The sequence below is a fragment of the Myotis nattereri genome, assembly GCF_964212035.1.
Source record: "Myotis nattereri genome assembly, chromosome: 6".
NCBI classification, from domain to species: Eukaryota; Metazoa; Chordata; class Mammalia; order Chiroptera; family Vespertilionidae; genus Myotis; species Myotis nattereri.
Window position 1 is genome coordinate 4,794,081 of NC_138081.1, and position 25,872 is coordinate 4,819,952.

Consider the following 25,872-nt stretch of genomic DNA (forward strand, 5'->3'; position numbering starts at 1 on the left):
GGGCAAAAGTAGAGTTATGGTTGATTGCTAAATGATATAATTAGTAGTGAATAAAAATAATAAAAGATGAAATTCTGTGTTTCATGTACTCACAACTTTAACCTACTTTGGAACCTGCCTGCAGTCACGTCTCATGATTACAGTAGCCATGTTGTATATTATAGTTGAACAATAGATTGACTTGGAAAGTATAGAAACAGGTTTCCTGGAGGAAATCCGTAGTAGGTTAGTAGGCATCTTGCAGAAGTGCAAAGCAATGAATTGGCCAATCAGTATAAAGGCAGGAAATGTTAGACGCATCAGGAAAGCAGTCATTTTAAAGTGTTTGGGAGTAAAGTGATATGAGAGAAAATTTAACCAATATCTTCAGAAGTTTGTCAGAAAAAATGAAAAGGAAAAATTAACGTAAATTTTATGCAAAACACAAAAAATTAAAAAAATATTGAAAACTACGTATTTAAACTTAGGATGCAGATACAAAACAAATAATGTGCCCGCGCATACACACACACACCCACACACATACGCTCCCTTTTGAGGTAATTAAACAGGGAAAAATGAGTGAATTCTATGAATTGAGGAAATTATACAAAAATTAGTTCTGGTACTTACCCTAAAATTTCGTGTGATCCCTTTTGAGATTGTTTAGTGTTTTATTATGAATATTGTATTAAAAATTGTTCTTTAAAATTTTGGTAAATTAAATTTATTGGGGTGATGTTGGTTAATAAAATTATGTGGAACTAATAGTGCAGTGCTTTGATACATCACCTGGGTATCACGTTGTGGGCTGACGACCCAAAGTGAAATCTTACTCCTTCGTCATATATTTCACCTCCTTTATCCTGCACTACCCTCTCCTTCCCTCTGGTAACACCATACAGTTGTCTGTGTCTATGAGTGCTGTTTTGTTTTAGGTTTTATTGTGGAGAGCATTACAGTTGTCCCTTTTTGCCCCTATGGCCCCCCTCGACCCGTTTCCCACCACCTCACTCCCAGGTCTTCAAGACACTGCTGTCTGTGTCCACGGGTTATGCATATGTGCATTTCAGTTCTTTGCTTAATCATTCATGCCCACCTGTTCCCATAACACCTACCCTGATGCGTCTGAGAATCCTGAGTCTGTTCCATGCTGTCCTGTCTCTGTGAGGTTTTGTTTGATTGTCTTGTGTGCTCATTTTGTGCTTTCGGTTTCATATGCCACGTATGAGGAAAATCATATGGTTCTTGGCTTTGTCTGCTCAGCACGATATTTTCAAGATCCATCCCTGTTGTCGCAAATGGCAGTATTTCATCTTCCAAGAAGACGTACCAATGGCCAACAGGTATTTGAAAAGGTCCTGTACTGCACTAGCTACTAGGGAAGTGCAAATCAAACCTACAAGGAGACACCACCTCACCCCTGTTAGAGTGGCTGTTACCAACAAGACTGGTAGTAACAAATGTTGGAGTGGTTGTGGAGGAAAGGGAAGCCTCATTTACTGCTGGTGGGAATGTGAACTGGTACAGCTACTGTGGGAAACAGTACGGAGGTTAATCAAAACTTAGAATAGAGATCCCATATGACCCAGCAACACCTTCTAAGCATACTTACCGCCCAGAATTTGAAAATATTTCTTCCCAATGATATATGCACTACTATGTTCCCTGTAGCATTAGTCACAGTGGACTAGACATGGAAGCAAGCCAAGTGAGTGTCCTTGAATACATGCTAGGGTAAAGATGAAGCGGTGCCTATATACAATGGGATATTACTCAGACATAAGAATAAGGTTTTTATTTTAGTACTATAGACCCAGTGCATGATTAAATTGTACGAATGTAGGGTCCCCTAGGCCTAGCCTGCCATCAGGGCCATGTCCGCCGCACCACGAAGCCTTGTACGCTCCGTGGAGACTGCCGGCATCCCGCCCCAGACGTCCGCAGATGCTGCGGGCATTCTGCCCCGACCATCGTGAGAGCCGCTGCACGTTGGGTCATGAAGTCATAGTATGGAGGTTCCACAACAATTAAGAATAGAGATACCATATGACCCAACGTCACGGCCACAGGCCTTTAATGACATAGAAGCTATCTGGCTGTAGGTAAATATAGTCAGTTCTTCTATTGTGCGAGCTGGCCATACAACACTACCACAAATAATGACTCATCAAATCCAGAACCACTGCTCCCATTGGTTATGCAGATTAGGTTAATGGGTACCTCTATCCTCAACGTGTTGTCAAATGATGAATACAGAACTTTATTGCATGTGAGCCTGATTTTAACTCATGCCTGAAGAAACTTTACCACAAGCAATTCAGAGGGAAGGGAGGTAAAGTATTAAATGGCAGTAATCGCTGGCTGCAGATGGGGAAGGGGGAGAGGTCTACATTGAAAGGTTAAGGAGGGACAGGAGGCGAGGTCTACATTGTATGAACTGAAACTATATTGGACAATACTTTCAGATAAGATACTTTAAAAGTAGCAAAATTTTCCAAAGTAATTACTAAAATTTTCTTTTCAGGAAGAAACTGTTTGCGTACAAGACAGGACGATCAAAGAAATAACCATGGGGGAAACCAAATAACAAATGAAAATAGTAAACTTATGTTCAAAAATCATACCAATACATGAAAAAGTCATGTACATGTGTGTGGTGGAGTAAGGAAGATGATCCTTGAGAGTTGAAAACAGATGGAAAATAAACACATGAAACTGAGTAAGTGCAAAGTAAAATACCTTCATGGGGCTTGGCTTTATCCTGGTCACCTCCTTTATCTGAAAGAGTGAAAGAAAGAAACTCTGTTCAAAGATGATGCAAGCACAATGTCGCGAAGAGGGCGCTAATTTGAAACCCTTCTTTTTTTTTTTTTTTTTTTTTTTTTACTGTTTAATGGAAACAAACCGACTTTTCTAAGAAGCGGAGCCAAAGAATCCTAACCCTCCATTTCCATACCCATTCGTGCCAAAGGCATGAGATGGGAAAGTATAGACTAAAAGTAGAACTTCCTCTGGGGTACACGATATCAATCTTTGGTCTTGCTTTAGGCTTTCCACCTTTTCAGACCTAAATGGCAAAAGTGCCCATACCTGAGGGAGGTACTTAAAGTCTGATGCAGAAGCCTGTATATAGTACAAGTACCCGGCTGTCAACACCTGTATCCGCATCAGTCATCATAGGAAGCCTGCTTATCAACATAAGGAGCTCCCTTGCATAATTCCATTGTATCTCTAAACTAAAACATAATTGAAGTGTAACATCAGAAAAGGAGGGCATAAGGCATTTATTGATTCTATTAGGTCTCCATGAATAAACCTTTGGGGATCATGCTATGAGAAACAGCTTCTCATGTCATCCACGTAGAGCAGCTGTTCTCACACTGTGGGTCGCGACCCCTCTTGGGGTCAAAGGACCCTTTCACGGGGGTCGCCTACGACCATCGGAAAACACGTATAATTACATATTGTTTTTTTGAATAATCACTATGCTTTAATTATGTTCAATTTGTAACAACGAAAATACATCCTTCATATCAGATATTTACATTATGATTCATAACAATAGCAAAATTACAGTTATGAAGTAGGAACCAAAAATAATTTTATGGTTGGGGCTCACCACAACACGAGGAACTGTGTTAACGGGTCGCGGCATTAGGAAGGTTGAGAACCACTGACATAGAGAGTTCTGAGCTAAAGATACATCACACATAAACTTTCCTTAAGATTTAATATCCTTTTGCAAACATAAAAAATCTTGTGCAATGTTGTGAGTGAATACCTGAGCGAATCAAAATGCAAAAGAATAAAGACCATTTAATGGAGTTGGAAAGAAAAAGGCCAGGAAATATTATATGAATTATCTGTGCCACCTGGAATACGGTCCCCAGCGAGGTGAAAGAGTGGGCCTTTAGGCCACCACTCAGTCAATGAATGACATCGGAACGTAGAAAATTTTGGCAGGACAGTGGAGGGGTCAAATGGACTCATCGCATATGGGATCTTCTCTCATCACTCAGTTTGCTTAAGATGGGCCCCTCAACTTGTACAAAATGGCTGAGGTCCTACTTTAATGGGTATTTTACAGACAATATATAGAATGGAAATCCTGTGCCTGTTAGCACAATCCCCTTCACTTCACAAGATTCACAGCAAATATGGCAAGTTTCTGGGAAGCAGAAAATGCCAAAGTTTATAGGCAAGCACAGCTATGAGACGGAGAAGGGAAGAAACTGGGACGGATGGAAAGTATGAGAAAGAAATAGATGGACCTTCACATGTTAGAAGTATACAGGCCAAAATAATTGAGGAAGAAGGAGTAGACTTCCGAAAGAAAGGCGAGCCAAAGAATGTCAAGAGGGGACAAGGCAGATAATGCTAAGACATCGCATTGTTTATAAAGGTTTGGCAATAAAGGATTGTCAGAAATAACTTACCAAATTTTTCCTGAAGATTTTCTGAAAAATAAAAGTGAAATTGTAAATATCACGGGAAACAAATATGAATAAAATTCAATTTCTTCTACAACATGCTCGCAGAATCAAACCCGTCGTGTTGCAGAGGAACACACAACACACACAGGTGGAAACAGTGGCTGAAAGTTCTTATTTGATCAGAATCCCAAAATTCAAAGGGACGAAGGGTCTGAATATAGTGATTTAAGCAAAAAAAAAAAAAAAGTTTAGAAATACAGTTCTGTTAGTTGCCTCATAAAATACTCTTATTTAAATTGAAGATTTTATAATTTGGGGTGGGGGCGCTTGTATCTTTTACTAGTTCCTTGGTACTAAATATAATATAGGGTGGGGCAAAAGTAGAGTTATGGTTGATTGCTAAATGATATAATTAGTAGTGAATAAAAATAATAAAAGATGAAATTCTGTGTTTCATGTACTCACAATTTTAACCTACTTTGGAACCTGCCTGCAGTCACGTCTCATGATTACAGTAGCCATGTTGTATATTATAGTTGAACAATAGATTGACTTGGAAAGTATAGAAACAGGTTTCCTGGAGGAAATCCGTAGTAGGTTAGTAGGCATCTTGCAGAAGTGCAAAGCAATGAATTGGCCAATCAGTATAAAGGCAGGAAATGTTAGACGCATCAGGAAAGCAGTCATTTTAAAGTGTTTGGGAGTAAAGTGATATGAGAGAAAATTTAACCAATATCTTCAGAAGTTTGTCAAAAAAATGAAAAGGAAAAATTAACGTAAATTTTATGCAAAACACAAAAAATTAAAAAAATATTGAAAACTACGTATTTAAACTTAGGATGCAGATACAAAACAAATAATGTGCCCGCGCATACACACACACACCCACACACATACGCTCCCTTTTGAGGTAATTAAACAGGGAAAAATGAGTGAATTCTATGAATTGAGGAAATTATACAAAAATTAGTTCTGGTACTTACCCTAAAATTTCGTGTGATCCCTTTTGAGATTATTTAGTGTTTTATTATGAATATTGTATTAAAAATTGTTCTTTAAAATTTTGGTAAATTAAATTTATTGGGGTGATGTTGGTTAATAAAATTATGTGGAACTAATAGTGCAGTGCTTTGATACATCACCTGGGTATCACGTTGTGGGCTGACGACCCAAAGTGAAATCTTATTCCTTCGTCATATATTTCACCTCCTTTATCCTGCACTACCCTCTCCTTCCCTCTGGTAACACCATACAGTTGTCTGTGTCTATGAGTGCTGTTTTGTTTTAGGTTTTATTGTGGAGAGCATTACAGTTGTCCCTTTTTGCCCCTATGGCCCCCCTCGACCCGTTTCCCACCACCTCACTCCCAGGTCTTCAAGACACTGCTGTCTGTGTCCACGGGTTATGCATATGTGCATTTCAGTTCTTTGCTTAATCATTCATGCCCACCTGTTCCCATAACACCTACCCTGATGCGTCTGAGAATCCTGAGTCTGTTCCATGCTGTCCTGTCTCTGTGAGGTTTTGTTTGATTGTCTTGTGTGCTCATTTTGTGCTTTCGGTTTCATATGCCACGTATGAGGAAAATCATATGGTTCTTGGCTTTGTCTGCTCAGCACGATATTTTCAAGATCCATCCCTGTTGTCGCAAATGGCAGTATTTCATCTTCCAAGAAGACGTACCAATGGCCAACAGGTATTTGAAAAGGTCCTGTACTGCACTAGCTACTAGGGAAGTGCAAATCAAACCTACAAGGAGACACCACCTCACCCCTGTTAGAGTGGCTGTTACCAACAAGACTGGTAGTAACAAATGTTGGAGTGGTTGTGGAGGAAAGGGAAGCCTCATTTACTGCTGGTGGGAATGTGAACTGGTACAGCTACTGTGGGAAACAGTACGGAGGTTAATCAAAACTTAGAATAGAGATCCCATATGACCCAGCAACACCTTCTAAGCATACTTACCGCCCAGAATTTGAAAATATTTCTTCCCAATGATATATGCACTACTATGTTCCCTGTAGCATTAGTCACAGTGGACTAGACATGGAAGCAAGCCAAGTGAGTGTCCTTGAATACATGCTAGGGTAAAGATGAAGCGGTGCCTATATACAATGGGATATTACTCAGACATAAGAATAAGGTTTTTATTTTAGTACTATAGACCCAGTGCATGATTAAATTGTACGAATGTAGGGTCCCCTAGGCCTAGCCTGCCATCAGGGCCATGTCCGCCGCACCACGAAGCCTTGTACGCTCCGTGGAGACTGCCGGCATCCCGCCCCAGACGTCCGCAGATGCTGCGGGCATTCTGCCCCGACCATCGTGAGAGCCGCTGCACGTTGGGTCATGAAGTCATAGTATGGAGGTTCCACAACAATTAAGAATAGAGATACCATATGACCCAACGTCACGGCCACAGGCCTTTAATGACATAGAAGCTATCTGGCTGTAGGTAAATATAGTCAGTTCTTCTATTGTGCGAGCTGGCCATACAACACTACCACAAATAATGACTCATCAAATCCAGAACCACTGCTCCCATTGGTTATGCAGATTAGGTTAATGGGTACCTCTATCCTCAACGTGTTGTCAAATGATGAATACAGAACTTTATTGCATGTGAGCCTGATTTTAACTCATGCCTGAAGAAACTTTACCACAAGCAATTCAGAGGGAAGGGAGGTAAAGTATTAAATGGCAGTAATCGCTGGCTGCAGATGGGGAAGGGGGAGAGGTCTACATTGAAAGGTTAAGGAGGGACAGGAGGCGAGGTCTACATTGTATGAACTGAAACTATATTGGACAATACTTTCAGATAAGATACTTTAAAAGTAGCAAAATTTTCCAAAGTAATTACTAAAATTTTCTTTTCAGGAAGAAACTGTTTGCGTACAAGACAGGACGATCAAAGAAATAACCATGGGGGAAACCAAATAACAAATGAAAATAGTAAACTTATGTTCAAAAATCATACCAATACATGAAAAAGTCATGTACATGTGTGTGGTGGAGTAAGGAAGATGATCCTTGAGAGTTGAAAACAGATGGAAAATAAACACATGAAACTGAGTAAGTGCAAAGTAAAATACCTTCATGGGGCTTGGCTTTATCCTGGTCACCTCCTTTATCTGAAAGAGTGAAAGAAAGAAACTCTGTTCAAAGATGATGCAAGCACAATGTCGCGAAGAGGGCGCTAATTTGAAACCCTTCTTTTTTTTTTTTTTTTTTTTTTTTTTTACTGTTTAATGGAAACAAACCGACTTTTCTAAGAAGCGGAGCCAAAGAATCCTAACCCTCCATTTCCATACCCATTCGTGCCAAAGGCATGAGATGGGAAAGTATAGACTAAAAGTAGAACTTCCTCTGGGGTACACGATATCAATCTTTGGTCTTGCTTTAGGCTTTCCACCTTTTCAGACCTAAATGGCAAAAGTGCCCATACCTGAGGGAGGTACTTAAAGTCTGATGCAGAAGCCTGTATATAGTACAAGTACCCGGCTGTCAACACCTGTATCCGCATCAGTCATCATAGGAAGCCTGCTTATCAACATAAGGAGCTCCCTTGCATAATTCCATTGTATCTCTAAACTAAAACATAATTGAAGTGTAACATCAGAAAAGGAGGGCATAAGGCATTTATTGATTCTATTAGGTCTCCATGAATAAACCTTTGGGGATCATGCTATGAGAAACAGCTTCTCATGTCATCCACGTAGAGCAGCTGTTCTCACACTGTGGGTCGCGACCCCTCTTGGGGTCAAAGGACCCTTTCACGGGGGTCGCCTACGACCATCGGAAAACACGTATAATTACATATTGTTTTTTTGAATAATCACTATGCTTTAATTATGTTCAATTTGTAACAACGAAAATACATCCTTCATATCAGATATTTACATTATGATTCATAACAATAGCAAAATTACAGTTATGAAGTAGGAACCAAAAATAATTTTATGGTTGGGGCTCACCACAACACGAGGAACTGTGTTAACGGGTCGCGGCATTAGGAAGGTTGAGAACCACTGACATAGAGAGTTCTGAGCTAAAGATACATCACACATAAACTTTCCTTAAGATTTAATATCCTTTTGCAAACATAAAAAATCTTGTGCAATGTTGTGAGTGAATACCTGAGCGAATCAAAATGCAAAAGAATAAAGACCATTTAATGGAGTTGGAAAGAAAAAGGCCAGGAAATATTATATGAATTATCTGTGCCACCTGGAATACGGTCCCCAGCGAGGTGAAAGAGTGGGCCTTTAGGCCACCACTCAGTCAATGAATGACATCGGAACGTAGAAAATTTTGGCAGGACAGTGGAGGGGTCAAATGGACTCATCGCATATGGGATCTTCTCTCATCACTCAGTTTGCTTAAGATGGGCCCCTCAACTTGTACAAAATGGCTGAGGTCCTACTTTAATGGGTATTTTACAGACAATATATAGAATGGAAATCCTGTGCCTGTTAGCACAATCCCCTTCACTTCACAAGATTCACAGCAAATATGGCAAGTTTCTGGGAAGCAGAAAATGCCAAAGTTTATAGGCAAGCACAGCTATGAGACGGAGAAGGGAAGAAACTGGGACGGATGGAAAGCATGAGAAAGAAATAGATGGACCTTCACATGTTAGAAGTATACAGGCCAAAATAATTGAGGAAGAAGGAGTAGACTTCGGAAAGAAAGGCGAGCCAAAGAATGTCAAGAGGGGACAAGGCAGATAATGCTAAGACATCGCATTGTTTATAAAGGTTTGGCAATAAAGGATTGTCAGAAATAACTTACCAAATTTTTCCTGAAGATTTTCTGAAAAATAAAAGTGAAATTGTAAATATCACGGGAAACAAATATGAATAAAATTCAATTTCTTCTACAACATGCTCGCAGAATCAAACCCGTCGTGTTGCAGAGGAACACACAACACACACAGGTGGAAACAGTGGCTGAAAGTTCTTATTTGATCAGAATCCCAAAATTCAAAGGGACGAAGGGTCTGAATATAGTGATTTAAGCAAAAAAAAAAAAAAAGTTTAGAAATACAGTTCTGTTAGTTGCCTCATAAAATACTCTTATTTAAATTGAAGATTTTATAATTTGGGGTGGGGGCCCTTGTATCTTTTACTAGTTCCTTGGTACTAAATATAATATAGGGTGGGGCAAAAGTAGAGTTATGGTTGATTGCTAAATGATATAATTAGTAGTGAATAAAAATAATAAAAGATGAAATTCTGTGTTTCATGTACTCACAACTTTAACCTACTTTGGAACCTGCCTGCAGTCACGTCTCATGATTACAGTAGCCATGTTGTATATTATAGTTGAACAATAGATTGACTTGGAAAGTATAGAAACAGGTTTCCTGGAGGAAATCCGTAGTAGGTTAGTAGGCATCTTGCAGAAGTGCAAAGCAATGAATTGGCCAATCAGTATAAAGGCAGGAAATGTTAGACGCATCAGGAAAGCAGTCATTTTAAAGTGTTTGGGAGTAAAGTGATATGAGAGAAAATTTAACCAATATCTTCAGAAGTTTGTCAGAAAAAATGAAAAGGAAAAATTAACGTAAATTTTATGCAAAACACAAAAAATTAAAAAAATATTGAAAACTACGTATTTAAACTTAGGATGCAGATACAAAACAAATAATGTGCCCGCGCATACACACACACACACACACACATACGCTCCCTTTTGAGGTAATTAAACAGGGAAAAATGAGTGAATTCTATGAATTGAGGAAATTATACAAAAATTAGTTCTGGTACTTACGCTAAAATTTCGTGTGATCCCTTTTGAAATTATTTAGTGTTTTATTATGAATATTGTATTAAAAATTGTTCTTTAAAATTTTGGTAAATTAAATTTATTGGGGTGATGTTGGTTAATAAAATTATGTGGAACTAATAGTGCAGTGCTTTGATACATCACCTGGGTATCACGTTGTGGGCTGACGACCCAAAGTGAAATCTTATTCCTTCGTCATATATTTCACCTCCTTTATCCTGCACTACCCTCTCCTTCCCTCTGGTAACACCATACAGTTGTCTGTGTCTATGAGTGCTGTTTTGTTTTAGGTTTTATTGTGGAGAGCATTACAGTTGTCCCTTTTTGCCCCTATGGCCCCCCTCGACCCGTTTCCCACCACCTCACTCCCAGGTCTTCAAGACACTGCTGTCTGTGTCCACGGGTTATGCATATGTGCATTTAAGTTCTTTGCTTAATCATTCATGCCCACCTGTTCCCATAACACCTACCCTGATGCGTCTGAGAATCCTGAGTCTGTTCCATGCTGTCCTGTCTCTGTGAGGTTTTGTTTGATTGTCTTGTGTGCTCATTTTGTGCTTTCGGTTTCATATGCCACGTATGAGGAAAATCATATGGTTCTTGGCTTTGTCTGCTCAGCACGATATTTTCAAGATCCATCCCTGTTGTCGCAAATGGCAGTATTTCATCTTCCAAGAAGACGTACCAATGGCCAACAGGTATTTGAAAAGGTCCTGTACTGCACTAGCTACTAGGGAAGTGCAAATCAAACCTACAAGGAGACACCACCTCACCCCTGTTAGAGTGGCTGTTACCAACAAGACTGGTAGTAACAAATGTTGGAGTGGTTGTGGAGGAAAGGGAAGCCTCATTTACTGCTGGTGGGAATGTGAACTGGTACAGCTACTGTGGGAAACAGTACGGAGGTTAATCAAAACTTAGAATAGAGATCCCATATGACCCAGCAACACCTTCTAAGCATACTTACCGCCCAGAATTTGAAAATATTTCTTCCCAATGATATATGCACTACTATGTTCCCTGTAGCATTAGTCACAGTGGACTAGACATGGAAGCAAGCCAAGTGAGTGTCCTTGAATACATGCTAGGGTAAAGATGAAGCGGTGCCTATATACAATGGGATATTACTCAGACATAAGAATAAGGTTTTTATTTTAGTACTATAGACCCAGTGCATGATTAAATTGTACGAATGTAGGGTCCCCTAGGCCTAGCCTGCCATCAGGGCCATGTCCGCCGCACCACGAAGCCTTGTACGCTCCGTGGAGACTGCCGGCATCCCGCCCCAGACGTCCGCAGATGCTGCGGGCATTCTGCCCCGACCATCGTGAGAGCCGCTGCACGTTGGGTCATGAAGTCATAGTATGGAGGTTCCACAACAATTAAGAATAGAGATACCATATGACCCAACGTCACGGCCACAGGCCTTTAATGACATAGAAGCTATCTGGCTGTAGGTAAATATAGTCAGTTCTTCTATTGTGCGAGCTGGCCATACAACACTACCACAAATAATGACTCATCAAATCCAGAACCACTGCTCCCATTGGTTATGCAGATTAGGTTAATGGGTACCTCTATCCTCAACGTGTTGTCAAATGATGAATACAGAACTTTATTGCATGTGAGCCTGATTTTAACTCATGCCTGAAGAAACTTTACCACAAGCAATTCAGAGGGAAGGGAGGTAAAGTATTAAATGGCAGTAATCGCTGGCTGCAGATGGGGAAGGGGGAGAGGTCTACATTGAAAGGTTAAGGAGGGACAGGAGGCGAGGTCTACATTGTATGAACTGAAACTATATTGGACAATACTTTCAGATAAGATACTTTAAAAGTAGCAAAATTTTCCAAAGTAATTACTAAAATTTTCTTTTCAGGAAGAAACTGTTTGCGTACAAGACAGGACGATCAAAGAAATAACCATGGGGGAAACCAAATAACAAATGAAAATAGTAAACTTATGTTCAAAAATCATACCAATACATGAAAAAGTCATGTACATGTGTGTGGTGGAGTAAGGAAGATGATCCTTGAGAGTTGAAAACAGATGGAAAATAAACACATGAAACTGAGTAAGTGCAAAGTAAAATACCTTCATGGGGCTTGGCTTTATCCTGGTCACCTCCTTTATCTGAAAGAGTGAAAGAAAGAAACTCTGTTCAAAGATGATGCAAGCACAATGTCGCGAAGAGGGCGCTAATTTGAAACCCTTCTTTTTTTTTTTTTTTTTTTTTTTTACTGTTTAATGGAAACAAACCGACTTTTCTAAGAAGCGGAGCCAAAGAATCCTAACCCTCCATTTCCATACCCATTCGTGCCAAAGGCATGAGATGGGAAAGTATAGACTAAAAGTAGAACTTCCTCTGGGGTACACGATATCAATCTTTGGTCTTGCTTTAGGCTTTCCACCTTTTCAGACCTAAATGGCAAAAGTGCCCATACCTGAGGGAGGTACTTAAAGTCTGATGCAGAAGCCTGTATATAGTACAAGTACCCGGCTGTCAACACCTGTATCCGCATCAGTCATCATAGGAAGCCTGCTTATCAACATAAGGAGCTCCCTTGCATAATTCCATTGTATCTCTAAACTAAAACATAATTGAAGTGTAACATCAGAAAAGGAGGGCATAAGGCATTTATTGATTCTATTAGGTCTCCATGAATAAACCTTTGGGGATCATGCTATGAGAAACAGCTTCTCATGTCATCCACGTAGAGCAGCTGTTCTCACACTGTGGGTCGCGACCCCTCTTGGGGTCAAAGGACCCTTTCACGGGGGTCGCCTACGACCATCGGAAAACACGTATAATTACATATTGTTTTTTTGAATAATCACTATGCTTTAATTATGTTCAATTTGTAACAACGAAAATACATCCTTCATATCAGATATTTACATTATGATTCATAACAATAGCAAAATTACAGTTATGAAGTAGGAACCAAAAATAATTTTATGGTTGGGGCTCACCACAACACGAGGAACTGTGTTAACGGGTCGCGGCATTAGGAAGGTTGAGAACCACTGACATAGAGAGTTCTGAGCTAAAGATACATCACACATAAACTTTCCTTAAGATTTAATATCCTTTTGCAAACATAAAAAATCTTGTGCAATGTTGTGAGTGAATACCTGAGCGAATCAAAATGCAAAAGAATAAAGACCATTTAATGGAGTTGGAAAGAAAAAGGCCAGGAAATATTATATGAATTATCTGTGCCACCTGGAATACGGTCCCCAGCGAGGTGAAAGAGTGGGCCTTTAGGCCACCACTCAGTCAATGAATGACATCGGAACGTAGAAAATTTTGGCAGGACAGTGGAGGGGTCAAATGGACTCATCGCATATGGGATCTTCTCTCATCACTCAGTTTGCTTAAGATGGGCCCCTCAACTTGTACAAAATGGCTGAGGTCCTACTTTAATGGGTATTTTACAGACAATATATAGAATGGAAATCCTGTGCCTGTTAGCACAATCCCCTTCACTTCACAAGATTCACAGCAAATATGGCAAGTTTCTGGGAAGCAGAAAATGCCAAAGTTTATAGGCAAGCACAGCTATGAGACGGAGAAGGGAAGAAACTGGGACGGATGGAAAGCATGAGAAAGAAATAGATGGACCTTCACATGTTAGAAGTATACAGGCCAAAATAATTGAGGAAGAAGGAGTAGACTTCCGAAAGAAAGGCGAGCCAAAGAATGTCAAGAGGGGACAAGGCAGATAATGCTAAGACATCGCATTGTTTATAAAGGTTTGGCAATAAAGGATTGTCAGAAATAACTTACCAAATTTTTCCTGAAGATTTTCTGAAAAATAAAAGTGAAATTGTAAATATCACGGGAAACAAATATGAATAAAATTCAATTTCTTCTACAACATGCTCGCAGAATCAAACCCGTCGTGTTGCAGAGGAACACACAACACACACAGGTGGAAACAGTGGCTGAAAGTTCTTATTTGATCAGAATCCCAAAATTCAAAGGGACGAAGGGTCTGAATATAGTGATTTAAGCAAAAAAAAAAAAAAGTTTAGAAATACAGTTCTGTTAGTTGCCTCATAAAATACTCTTATTTAAATTGAAGATTTTATAATTTGGGGTGGGGGCCCTTGTATCTTTTACTAGTTCCTTGGTACTAAATATAATATAGGGTGGGGCAAAAGTAGAGTTATGGTTGATTGCTAAATGATATAATTAGTAGTGAATAAAAATAATAAAAGATGAAATTCTGTGTTTCATGTACTCACAACTTTAACCTACTTTGGAACCTGCCTGCAGTCACGTCTCATGATTACAGTAGCCATGTTGTATATTATAGTTGAACAATAGATTGACTTGGAAAGTATAGAAACAGGTTTCCTGGAGGAAATCCGTAGTAGGTTAGTAGGCATCTTGCAGAAGTGCAAAGCAATGAATTGGCCAATCAGTATAAAGGCAGGAAATGTTAGACGCATCAGGAAAGCAGTCATTTTAAAGTGTTTGGGAGTAAAGTGATATGAGAGAAAATTTAACCAATATCTTCAGAAGTTTGTCAGAAAAAATGAAAAGGAAAAATTAACGTAAATTTTATGCAAAACACAAAAAATTAAAAAAATATTGAAAACTACGTATTTAAACTTAGGATGCAGATACAAAACAAATAATGTGCCCGCGCATACACACACACACACACACACATACGCTCCCTTTTGAGGTAATTAAACAGGGAAAAATGAGTGAATTCTATGAATTGAGGAAATTATACAAAAATTAGTTCTGGTACTTACGCTAAAATTTCGTGTGATCCCTTTTGAAATTATTTAGTGTTTTATTATGAATATTGTATTAAAAATTGTTCTTTAAAATTTTGGTAAATTAAATTTATTGGGGTGATGTTGGTTAATAAAATTATGTGGAACTAATAGTGCAGTGCTTTGATACATCACCTGGGTATCACGTTGTGGGCTGACGACCCAAAGTGAAATCTTATTCCTTCGTCATATATTTCACCTCCTTTATCCTGCACTACCCTCTCCTTCCCTCTGGTAACACCATACAGTTGTCTGTGTCTATGAGTGCTGTTTTGTTTTAGGTTTTATTGTGGAGAGCATTACAGTTGTCCCTTTTTGCCCCTATGGCCCCCCTCGACCCGTTTCCCACCACCTCACTCCCAGGTCTTCAAGACACTGCTGTCTGTGTCCACGGGTTATGCATATGTGCATTTCAGTTCTTTGCTTAATCATTCATGCCCACCTGTTCCCATAACACCTACCCTGATGCGTCTGAGAATCCTGAGTCTGTTCCATGCTGTCCTGTCTCTGTGAGGTTTTGTTTGATTGTCTTGTGTGCTCATTTTGTGCTTTCGGTTTCATATGCCACGTATGAGGAAAATCATATGGTTCTTGGCTTTGTCTGCTCAGCACGATATTTTCAAGATCCATCCCTGTTGTCGCAAATGGCAGTATTTCATCTTCCAAGAAGACGTACCAATGGCCAACAGGTATTTGAAAAGGTCCTGTACTGCACTAGCTACTAGGGAAGTGCAAATCAAACCTACAAGGAGACACCACCTCACCCCTGTTAGAGTGGCTGTTACCAACAAGACTGGTAGTAACAAATGTTGGAGTGGTTGTGGAGGAAAGGGAAGCCTCATTTACTGCTGGTGGGAATGTGAACTGGTACAGCTACTGTGGGAAACAGTACGGAGGTTAATCAAAACTTAGAATAGAGATCCCATATGACCCAGCAACACCTTCTAAGCATACTTACCGCCCAGAATTTGAAAATATTTCTTCCCAATGATATATGCACTACTATGTTCCCTGTAGCATTAGTCACAGTGGACTAGACATGGAAGCAAGCCAAGTGAGTGTCCTTGAATACATGCTAGGGTAAAGATGAAGCGGTGCCTATATACAATGGGATATTACTCAGACATAAGAATAAGGTTTTTATTTTAGTACTATAGACCCAGTGCATGATTAAATTGTACGAATGTAGGGTCCCCTAGGCCTAGCCTGCCATCAGGGCCATGTCCGCCGCACCACGAAGCCTTGTACGCTCCGTGGAGACTGCCGGCATCCCGCCCCAGACGTCCGCAGATGCTGCGGGCATTCTGCCCCGACCATCGTGAGAGCCGCTGCACGTTGGGTCATGAAGTCATAGTATGGAGGTTCCACAACAATTAAGAATAGAGATACCATATGACCCAACGTCACGGCCACAGGCCTTTAATGACATAGAAGCTATCTGGCTGTAGGTAAATATAGTCAGTTCTTCTATTGTGCGAGCTGGCCATACAACACTACCACAAATAATGACTCATCAAATCCAGAACCACTGCTCCCATTGGTTATGCAGATTAGGTTAATGGGTACCTCTATCCTCAACGTGTTGTCAAATGATGAATACAGAACTTTATTGCATGTGAGCCTGATTTTAACTCATGCCTGAAGAAACTTTACCACAAGCAATTCAGAGGGAAGGGAGGTAAAGTATTAAATGGCAGTAATCGCTGGCTGCAGATGGGGAAGGGGGAGAGGTCTACATTGAAAGGTTAAGGAGGGACAGGAGGCGAGGTCTACATTGTATGAACTGAAACTATATTGGACAATACTTTCAGATAAGATACTTTAAAAGTAGCAAAATTTTCCAAAGTAATTACTAAAATTTTCTTTTCAGGAAGAAACTGTTTGCGTACAAGACAGGACGATCAAAGAAATAACCATGGGGGAAACCAAATAACAAATGAAAATAGTAAACTTATGTTCAAAAATCATACCAATACATGAAAAAGTCATGTACATGTGTGTGGTGGAGTAAGGAAGATGATCCTTGAGAGTTGAAAACAGATGGAAAATAAACACATGAAACTGAGTAAGTGCAAAGTAAAATACCTTCATGGGGCTTGGCTTTATCCTGGTCACCTCCTTTATCTGAAAGAGTGAAAGAAAGAAACTCTGTTCAAAGATGATGCAAGCACAATGTCGCGAAGAGGGCGCTAATTTGAAACCCTTCTTTTTTTTTTTTTTTTTTTTTTTTTACTGTTTAATGGAAACAAACCGACTTTTCTAAGAAGCGGAGCCAAAGAATCCTAACCCTCCATTTCCATACCCATTCGTGCCAAAGGCATGAGATGGGAAAGTATAGACTAAAAGTAGAACTTCCTCTGGGGTACACGATATCAATCTTTGGTCTTGCTTTAGGCTTTCCACCTTTTCAGACCTAAATGGCAAAAGTGCCCATACCTGAGGGAGGTACTTAAAGTCTGATGCAGAAGCCTGTATATAGTACAAGTACCCGGCTGTCAACACCTGTATCCGCATCAGTCATCATAGGAAGCCTGCTTATCAACATAAGGAGCTCCCTTGCATAATTCCATTGTATCTCTAAACTAAAACATAATTGAAGTGTAACATCAGAAAAGGAGGGCATAAGGCATTTATTGATTCTATTAGGTCTCCATGAATAAACCTTTGGGGATCATGCTATGAGAAACAGCTTCTCATGTCATCCACGTAGAGCAGCTGTTCTCACACTGTGGGTCGCGACCCCTCTTGGGGTCAAAGGACCCTTTCACGGGGGTCGCCTACGACCATCGGAAAACACGTATAATTACATATTGTTTTTTTGAATAATCACTATGCTTTAATTATGTTCAATTTGTAACAACGAAAATACATCCTTCATATCAGATATTTACATTATGATTCATAACAATAGCAAAATTACAGTTATGAAGTAGGAACCAAAAATAATTTTATGGTTGGGGCTCACCACAACACGAGGAACTGTGTTAACGGGTCGCGGCATTAGGAAGGTTGAGAACCACTGACATAGAGAGTTCTGAGCTAAAGATACATCACACATAAACTTTCCTTAAGATTTAATATCCTTTTGCAAACATAAAAAATCTTGTGCAATGTTGTGAGTGAATACCTGAGCGAATCAAAATGCAAAAGAATAAAGACCATTTAATGGAGTTGGAAAGAAAAAGGCCAGGAAATATTATATGAATTATCTGTGCCACCTGGAATACGGTCCCCAGCGAGGTGAAAGAGTGGGCCTTTAGGCCACCACTCAGTCAATGAATGACATCGGAACGTAGAAAATTTTGGCAGGACAGTGGAGGGGTCAAATGGACTCATCGCATATGGGATCTTCTCTCATCCCTCAGTTTGCTTAAGATGGGCCCCTCAACTTGTACAAAATGGCTGAGGTCCTACTTTAATGGGTATTTTACAGACAATATATAGAATGGAAATCCTGTGCCTGTTAGCACAATCCCCTTCACTTCACAAGATTCACAGCAAATATGGCAAGTTTCTGGGAAGCAGAAAATGCCAAAGTTTATAGGCAAGCACAGCTATGAGACGGAGAAGGGAAGAAACTGGGACGGATGGAAAGTATGAGAAAGAAATAGATGGACCTTCACATGTTAGAAGTATACAGGCCAAAATAATTGAGGAAGAAGGAGTAGACTTCCGAAAGAAAGGCGAGCCAAAGAATGTCAAGAGGGGACAAGGCAGATAATGCTAAGACATCGCATTGTTTATAAAGGTTTGGCAATAAAGGATTGTCAGAAATAACTTACCAAATTTTTCCTGAAGATTTTCTGAAAAATAAAAGTGAAATTGTAAATATCACGGGAAACAAATATGAATAAAATTCAATTTCTTCTACAACATGCTCGCAGAATCAAACCCGTCGTGTTGCAGAGGAACACACAACACACACAGGTGGAAACAGTGGCTGAAAGTTCTTATTTGATCAGAATCCCAAAATTCAAAGGGACGAAGGGTCTGAATATAGTGATTTAAGCAAAAAAAAAAAAAAAAAGTTTAGAAATACAGTTCTGTTAGTTGCCTCATAAAATACTCTTATTTAAATTGAAGATTTTATAATTTGGGGTGGGGGCGCTTGTATCTTTTACTAGTTCCTTGGTACTAAATATAATATAGGGTGGGGCAAAAGTAGAGTTATGGTTGATTGCTAAATGATATAATTAGTAGTGAATAAAAATAATAAAAGATGAAATTCTGTGTTTCATGTACTCACAACTTTAACCTACTTTGGAACCTGCCTGCAGTCACGTCTCATGATTACAGTAGCCATGTTGTATATTATAGTTGAACAATAGATTGACTTGGAAAGTATAGAAACAGGTTTCCTGGAGGAAATCCGTAGTAGGTTAGTAGGCATCTTGCAGAAGTGCAAAGCAATGAATTGGCCAATCAGTATAAAGGCAGGAAATGTTAGACGCATCAGGAAAGCAGTCATTTTAAAGTGTTTGGGAGTAAAGTGATATGAGAGAAAATTTAACCAATATCTTCAGAAGTTTGTCAGAAAAAATGAAAAGGAAAAATTAACGTAAATTTTATGCAAAACACAAAAAATTAAAAAAATATTGAAAACTACGTATTTAAACTTAGGATGCAGATACAAAACAAATAATGTGCCCGCGCATACACACACACACACACACACACATACGCTCCCTTTTGAGGTAATTAAACAGGGAAAAATGAGTGAATTCTATGAATTGAGGAAATTATACAAAAATTAGTTCTGGTACTTACCCTAAAATTTCGTGTGATCCCTTTTGAGATTATTTAGTGTTTTATTATGAATATTGTATTAAAAATTGTTCTTTAAAATTTTGGTAAATTAAATTTATTGGGGTGATGTTGGTTAATAAAATTATGTGGAACTAATAGTGCAGTGCTTTGATACATCACCTGGGTATCACGTTGTGGGCTGACGACCCAAAGTGAAATCTTATTCCTTCGTCATATATTTCACCTCCTTTATCCTGCACTACCCTCTCCTTCCCTCTGGTAACACCATACAGTTGTCTGTGTCTATGAGTGCTGTTTTGTTTTAGGTTTTATTGTGGAGAGCATTACAGTTGTCCCTTTTTGCCCCTATGGCCCCCCTCGACCCGTTTCCCACCACCTCACTCCCAGGTCTTCAAGACACTGCTGTCTGTGTCCACGGGTTATGCATATGTGCATTTAAGTTCTTTGCTTAATCATTCATGCCCACCTGTTCCCATAACACCTACCCTGATGCGTCTGAGAATCCTGAGTCTGTTCCATGCTGTCCTGTCTCTGTGAGGTTTTGTTTGATTGTCTTGTGTGCTCATTTTGTGCTTTCGGTTTCATATGCCACGTATGAGGAAAATCATATGGTTCTTGGCTTTGTCTGCTCAGCACGATATTTTCAAGATCCATCCCTGTTGTCACAAATGGCAGTATTTCATCTTCCAAGAAGACGTACCAATGGCCAACAGGTATTTGAAAAGGTCCTGTACTGCACTAGCTACTAGGGAAGTGCAAATCAAACCTACAAGGAGACACCACCTCACCCCTGTTAGAGTGGCTGTTACCAACAAGACTGGTAGTAACAAATGTTGGAGTGGTTGTGGAGGAAAGGGAAGCCTCATTTACTGCTGGTGGGAATGTGAACTGGTACAGCTACTGTGGGAAACAGTACGGAGGTTAATCAAAACTTAGAATAGAGATCCCATATGACCCAGCAACACCTTCTAAGCATACTTACCGCCCAGAATTTGAAAATATTTCTTCCCAATGATATATGCACTACTATGTTCCCTGTAGCATTAGTCACAGTGGACTAGACATGGAAGCAAGCCAAGTGAGTGTCCTTGAATACATGCTAGGGTAAAGATGAAGCGGTGCCTATATACAATGGGATATTACTCAGACATAAGAATAAGGTTTTTATTTTAGTACTATAGACCCAGTGCATGATTAAATTGTACGAATGTAGGGTCCCCTAGGCCTAGCCTGCCATCAGGGCCATGTCCGCCGCACCACGAAGCCTTGTACGCTCCGTGGAGACTGCCGGCATCCCGCCCCAGACGTCCGCAGATGCTGCGGGCATTCTGCCCCGACCATCGTGAGAGCCGCTGCACGTTGGGTCATGAAGTCATAGTATGGAGGTTCCACAACAATTAAGAATAGAGATACCATATGACCCAACGTCACGGCCACAGGCCTTTAATGACATAGAAGCTATCTGGCTGTAGGTAAATATAGTCAGTTCTTCTATTGTGCGAGCTGGCCATACAACACTACCACAAATAATGACTCATCAAATCCAGAACCACTGCTCCCATTGGTTATGCAGATTAGGTTAATGGGTACCTCTATCCTCAACGTGTTGTCAAATGATGAATACAGAACTTTATTGCATGTGAGCCTGATTTTAACTCATGCCTGAAGAAACTTTACCACAAGCAATTCAGAGGGAAGGGAGGTAAAGTATTAAATGGCAGTAATCGCTGGCTGCAGATGGGGAAGGGGGAGAGGTCTACATTGAAAGGTTAAGGAGGGACAGGAGGCGAGGTCTACATTGTATGAACTGAAACTATATTGGACAATACTTTCAGATAAGATACTTTAAAAGTAGCAAAATTTTCCAAAGTAATTACTAAAATTTTCTTTTCAGGAAGAAACTGTTTGCGTACAAGACAGGACGATCAAAGAAATAACCATGGGGGAAACCAAATAACAAATGAAAATAGTAAACTTATGTTCAAAAATCATACCAATACATGAAAAAGTCATGTACATGTGTGTGGTGGAGTAAGGAAGATGATCCTTGAGAGTTGAAAACAGATGGAAAATAAACACATGAAACTGAGTAAGTGCAAAGTAAAATACCTTCATGGGGCTTGGCTTTATCCTGGTCACCTCCTTTATCTGAAAGAGTGAAAGAAAGAAACTCTGTTCAAAGATGATGCAAGCACAATGTCGCGAAGAGGGCGCTAATTTGAAACCCTTCTTTTTTTTTTTTTTTTTTTTTTTTTTTTTTTTTTTTTTTTTACTGTTTAATGGAAACAAACCGACTTTTCTAAGAAGCGGAGCCAAAGAATCCTAACCCTCCATTTCCATACCCATTCGTGCCAAAGGCATGAGATGGGAAAGTATAGACTAAAAGTAGAACTTCCTCTGGGGTACACGATATCAATCTTTGGTCTTGCTTTAGGCTTTCCACCTTTTCAGACCTAAATGGCAAAAGTGCCCATACCTGAGGGAGGTACTTAAAGTCTGATGCAGAAGCCTGTATATAGTACAAGTACCCGGCTGTCAACACCTGTATCCGCATCAGTCATCATAGGAAGCCTGCTTATCAACATAAGGAGCTCCCTTGCATAATTCCATTGTATCTCTAAACTAAAACATAATTGAAGTGTAACATCAGAAAAGGAGGGCATAAGGCATTTATTGATTCTATTAGGTCTCCATGAATAAACCTTTGGGGATCATGCTATGAGAAACAGCTTCTCATGTCATCCACGTAGAGCAGCTGTTCTCACACTGTGGGTCGCGACCCCTCTTGGGGTCAAAGGACCCTTTCACGGGGGTCGCCTACGACCATCGGAAAACACGTATAATTACATATTGTTTTTTTGAATAATCACTATGCTTTAATTATGTTCAATTTGTAACAACGAAAATACATCCTTCATATCAGATATTTACATTATGATTCATAACAATAGCAAAATTACAGTTATGAAGTAGGAACCAAAAATAATTTTATGGTTGGGGCTCACCACAACACGAGGAACTGTGTTAACGGGTCGCGGCATTAGGAAGGTTGAGAACCACTGACATAGAGAGTTCTGAGCTAAAGATACATCACACATAAACTTTCCTTAAGATTTAATATCCTTTTGCAAACATAAAAAATCTTGTGCAATGTTGTGAGTGAATACCTGAGCGAATCAAAATGCAAAAGAATAAAGACCATTTAATGGAGTTGGAAAGAAAAAGGCCAGGAAATATTATATGAATTATCTGTGCCACCTGGAATACGGTCCCCAGCGAGGTGAAAGAGTGGGCCTTTAGGCCACCACTCAGTCAATGAATGACATCGGAACGTAGAAAATTTTGGCAGGACAGTGGAGGGGTCAAATGGACTCATCGCATATGGGATCTTCTCTCATCACTCAGTTTGCTTAAGATGGGCCCCTCAACTTGTACAAAATGGCTGAGGTCCTACTTTAATGGGTATTTTACAGACAATATATAGAATGGAAATCCTGTGCCTGTTAGCACAATCCCCTTCACTTCACAAGATTCACAGCAAATATGGCAAGTTTCTGGGAAGCAGAGAATGCCAAAGTTTATAGGCAAGCACAGCTATGAGACGGAGAAGGGAAGAAACTGGGACGGATGGAAAGTATGAGAAAGAAATAGATGGACCTTCACATGTTAGAAGTATACAGGCCAAAATAATTGAGGAAGAAGGAGTAGACTTCCGAAAGAAAGGCGAGCCAAAGAATGTCAAGAGGGGACAAGGCAGATAATGCTAAGACATCGCATTGTTTATAAAGGTTTGGCAATAAAGGATTGTCAGAAATAACTTACCAAATTTTTCCTGAAGATTTTCTGAAAAATAAAAGTGAAATTGTAAATATCACGGGAAACAAATATGAATAAAATTCAATTTCTTCTACAACATGCTCGCAGAATCAAACCCGTCGTGTTGCAGAGGAACACACAACACACACAGGTGGAAACAGTGGCTGAAAGTTCTGATTTGATCAGAATCCCAAAATTCAAAGGGACGAAGGGTCTGAATATAGTGATTTAAGCAAAAAAAAAAAAAAAAAGTTTAGAAATACAGTTCTGTTAGTTGCCTCATAAAATACTCTTATTTAAATTGAAGATTTTATAATTTGGGGTGGGGGCGCTTGTATCTTTTACTAGTTCCTTGGTACTAAATATAATATAGGGTGGGGCAAAAGTAGAGTTATGGTTGATTGCTAAATGATATAATTAGTAGTGAATAAAAATAATAAAAGATGAAATTCTGTGTTTCATGTACTCACAACTTTAACCTACTTTGGAACCTGCCTGCAGTCACGTCTCATGATTACAGTAGCCATGTTGTATATTATAGTTGAACAATAGATTGACTTGGAAAGTATAGAAACAGGTTTCCTGGAGGAAATCCGTAGTAGGTTAGTAGGCATCTTGCAGAAGTGCAAAGCAATGAATTGGCCAATCAGTATAAAGGCAGGAAATGTTAGACGCATCAGGAAAGCAGTCATTTTAAAGTGTTTGGGAGTAAAGTGATATGAGAGAAAATTTAACCAATATCTTCAGAAGTTTGTCAGAAAAAATGAAAAGGAAAAATTAACGTAAATTTTATGCAAAACACAAAAAATTAAAAAAATATTGAAAACTACGTATTTAAACTTAGGATGCAGATACAAAACAAATAATGTGCCCGCGCATACACACACACACCCACACACATACGCTCCCTTTTGAGGTAATTAAACAGGGAAAAATGAGTGAATTCTATGAATTGAGGAAATTATACAAAAATTAGTTCTGGTACTTACCCTAAAATTTCGTGTGATCCCTTTTGAGATTATTTAGTGTTTTATTATGAATATTGTATTAAAAATTGTTCTTTAAAATTTTGGTAAATTAAATTTATTGGGGTGATGTTGGTTAATAAAATTATGTGGAACTAATAGTGCAGTGCTTTGATACATCACCTGGGTATCACGTTGTGGGCTGACGACCCAAAGTGAAATCTTATTCCTTCGTCATATATTTCACCTCCTTTATCCTGCACTACCCTCTCCTTCCCTCTGGTAACACCATACAGTTGTCTGTGTCTATGAGTGCTGTTTTGTTTTAGGTTTTATTGTGGAGAGCATTACAGTTGTCCCTTTTTGCCCCTATGGCCCCCCTCGACCCGTTTCCCACCACCTCACTCCCAGGTCTTCAAGACACTGCTGTCTGTGTCCACGGGTTATGCATATGTGCATTTAAGTTCTTTGCTTAATCATTCATGCCCACCTGTTCCCATAACACCTACCCTGATGCGTCTGAGAATCCTGAGTCTGTTCCATGCTGTCCTGTCTCTGTGAGGTTTTGTTTGATTGTCTTGTGTGCTCATTTTGTGCTTTCGGTTTCATATGCCACGTATGAGGAAAATCATATGGTTCTTGGCTTTGTCTGCTCAGCACGATATTTTCAAGATCCATCCCTGTTGTCGCAAATGGCAGTATTTCACCTTCCAAGAAGACGTACCCATGGCCAACAGGTATTTGAAAAGGTCCTGTACTGCACTAGCTACTAGGGAAGTGCAAATCAAACCTACAAGGAGACACCACCTCACCCCTGTTAGAGTGGCTGTTACCAACAAGACTGGTAGTAACAAATGTTGGAGTGGTTGTGGAGGAAAGGGAAGCCTCATTTACTGCTGGTGGGAATGTGAACTGGTACAGCTACTGTGGGAAACAGTACGGAGGTTAATCAAAACTTAGAATAGAGATCCCATATGACCCAGCAACACCTTCTAAGCATACTTACCGCCCAGAATTTGAAAATATTTCTTCCCAATGATATATGCACTACTATGTTCCCTGTAGCATTAGTCACAGTGGACTAGACATGGAAGCAAGCCAAGTGAGTGTCCTTGAATACATGCTAGGGTAAAGATGAAGCGGTGCCTATATACAATGGGATATTACTCAGACATAAGAATAAGGTTTTTATTTTAGTACTATAGACCCAGTGCATGATTAAATTGTACGAATGTAGGGTCCCCTAGGCCTAGCCTGCCATCAGGGCCATGTCCGCCGCACCACGAAGCCTTGTACGCTCCGTGGAGACTGCCGGCATCCCGCCCCAG

The 25,872-nt window shown here is 39.7% G+C and overlaps 1 protein-coding gene across 1 annotated transcript in view; it reads right to left on the reverse strand.

The window, feature by feature from the left end:
• LOC308521524 (uncharacterized protein) overlaps nucleotides 1–25,872 on the reverse strand; it is a gene marked incomplete at its 3' end in the record, with an annotated part of 103,794 nt that overhangs the window by 19,894 nt on the left and 58,028 nt on the right. Inside the window, exons 31-46 of the mRNA XM_081094602.1 lie at nucleotides 25,054–25,224; nucleotides 23,586–23,606; nucleotides 21,873–21,911; nucleotides 20,249–20,419; nucleotides 18,779–18,799; nucleotides 17,082–17,120; nucleotides 15,458–15,628; nucleotides 13,993–14,013; nucleotides 12,297–12,335; nucleotides 10,673–10,843; nucleotides 9,207–9,227; nucleotides 7,508–7,546; nucleotides 5,884–6,054; nucleotides 4,419–4,439; nucleotides 2,722–2,760; nucleotides 1,098–1,268 (exon numbers count right to left, since the gene is read on the reverse strand). Of these exons, the coding sequence (XP_080950728.1) occupies nucleotides 1,098–1,268; nucleotides 2,722–2,760; nucleotides 4,419–4,439; nucleotides 5,884–6,054; nucleotides 7,508–7,546; nucleotides 9,207–9,227; nucleotides 10,673–10,843; nucleotides 12,297–12,335; nucleotides 13,993–14,013; nucleotides 15,458–15,628; nucleotides 17,082–17,120; nucleotides 18,779–18,799; nucleotides 20,249–20,419; nucleotides 21,873–21,911; nucleotides 23,586–23,606; nucleotides 25,054–25,224 (1,326 nt within the window). The remainder of the gene's footprint in view (nucleotides 1–1,097; nucleotides 1,269–2,721; nucleotides 2,761–4,418; nucleotides 4,440–5,883; nucleotides 6,055–7,507; nucleotides 7,547–9,206; nucleotides 9,228–10,672; nucleotides 10,844–12,296; nucleotides 12,336–13,992; nucleotides 14,014–15,457; nucleotides 15,629–17,081; nucleotides 17,121–18,778; nucleotides 18,800–20,248; nucleotides 20,420–21,872; nucleotides 21,912–23,585; nucleotides 23,607–25,053; nucleotides 25,225–25,872) is intronic.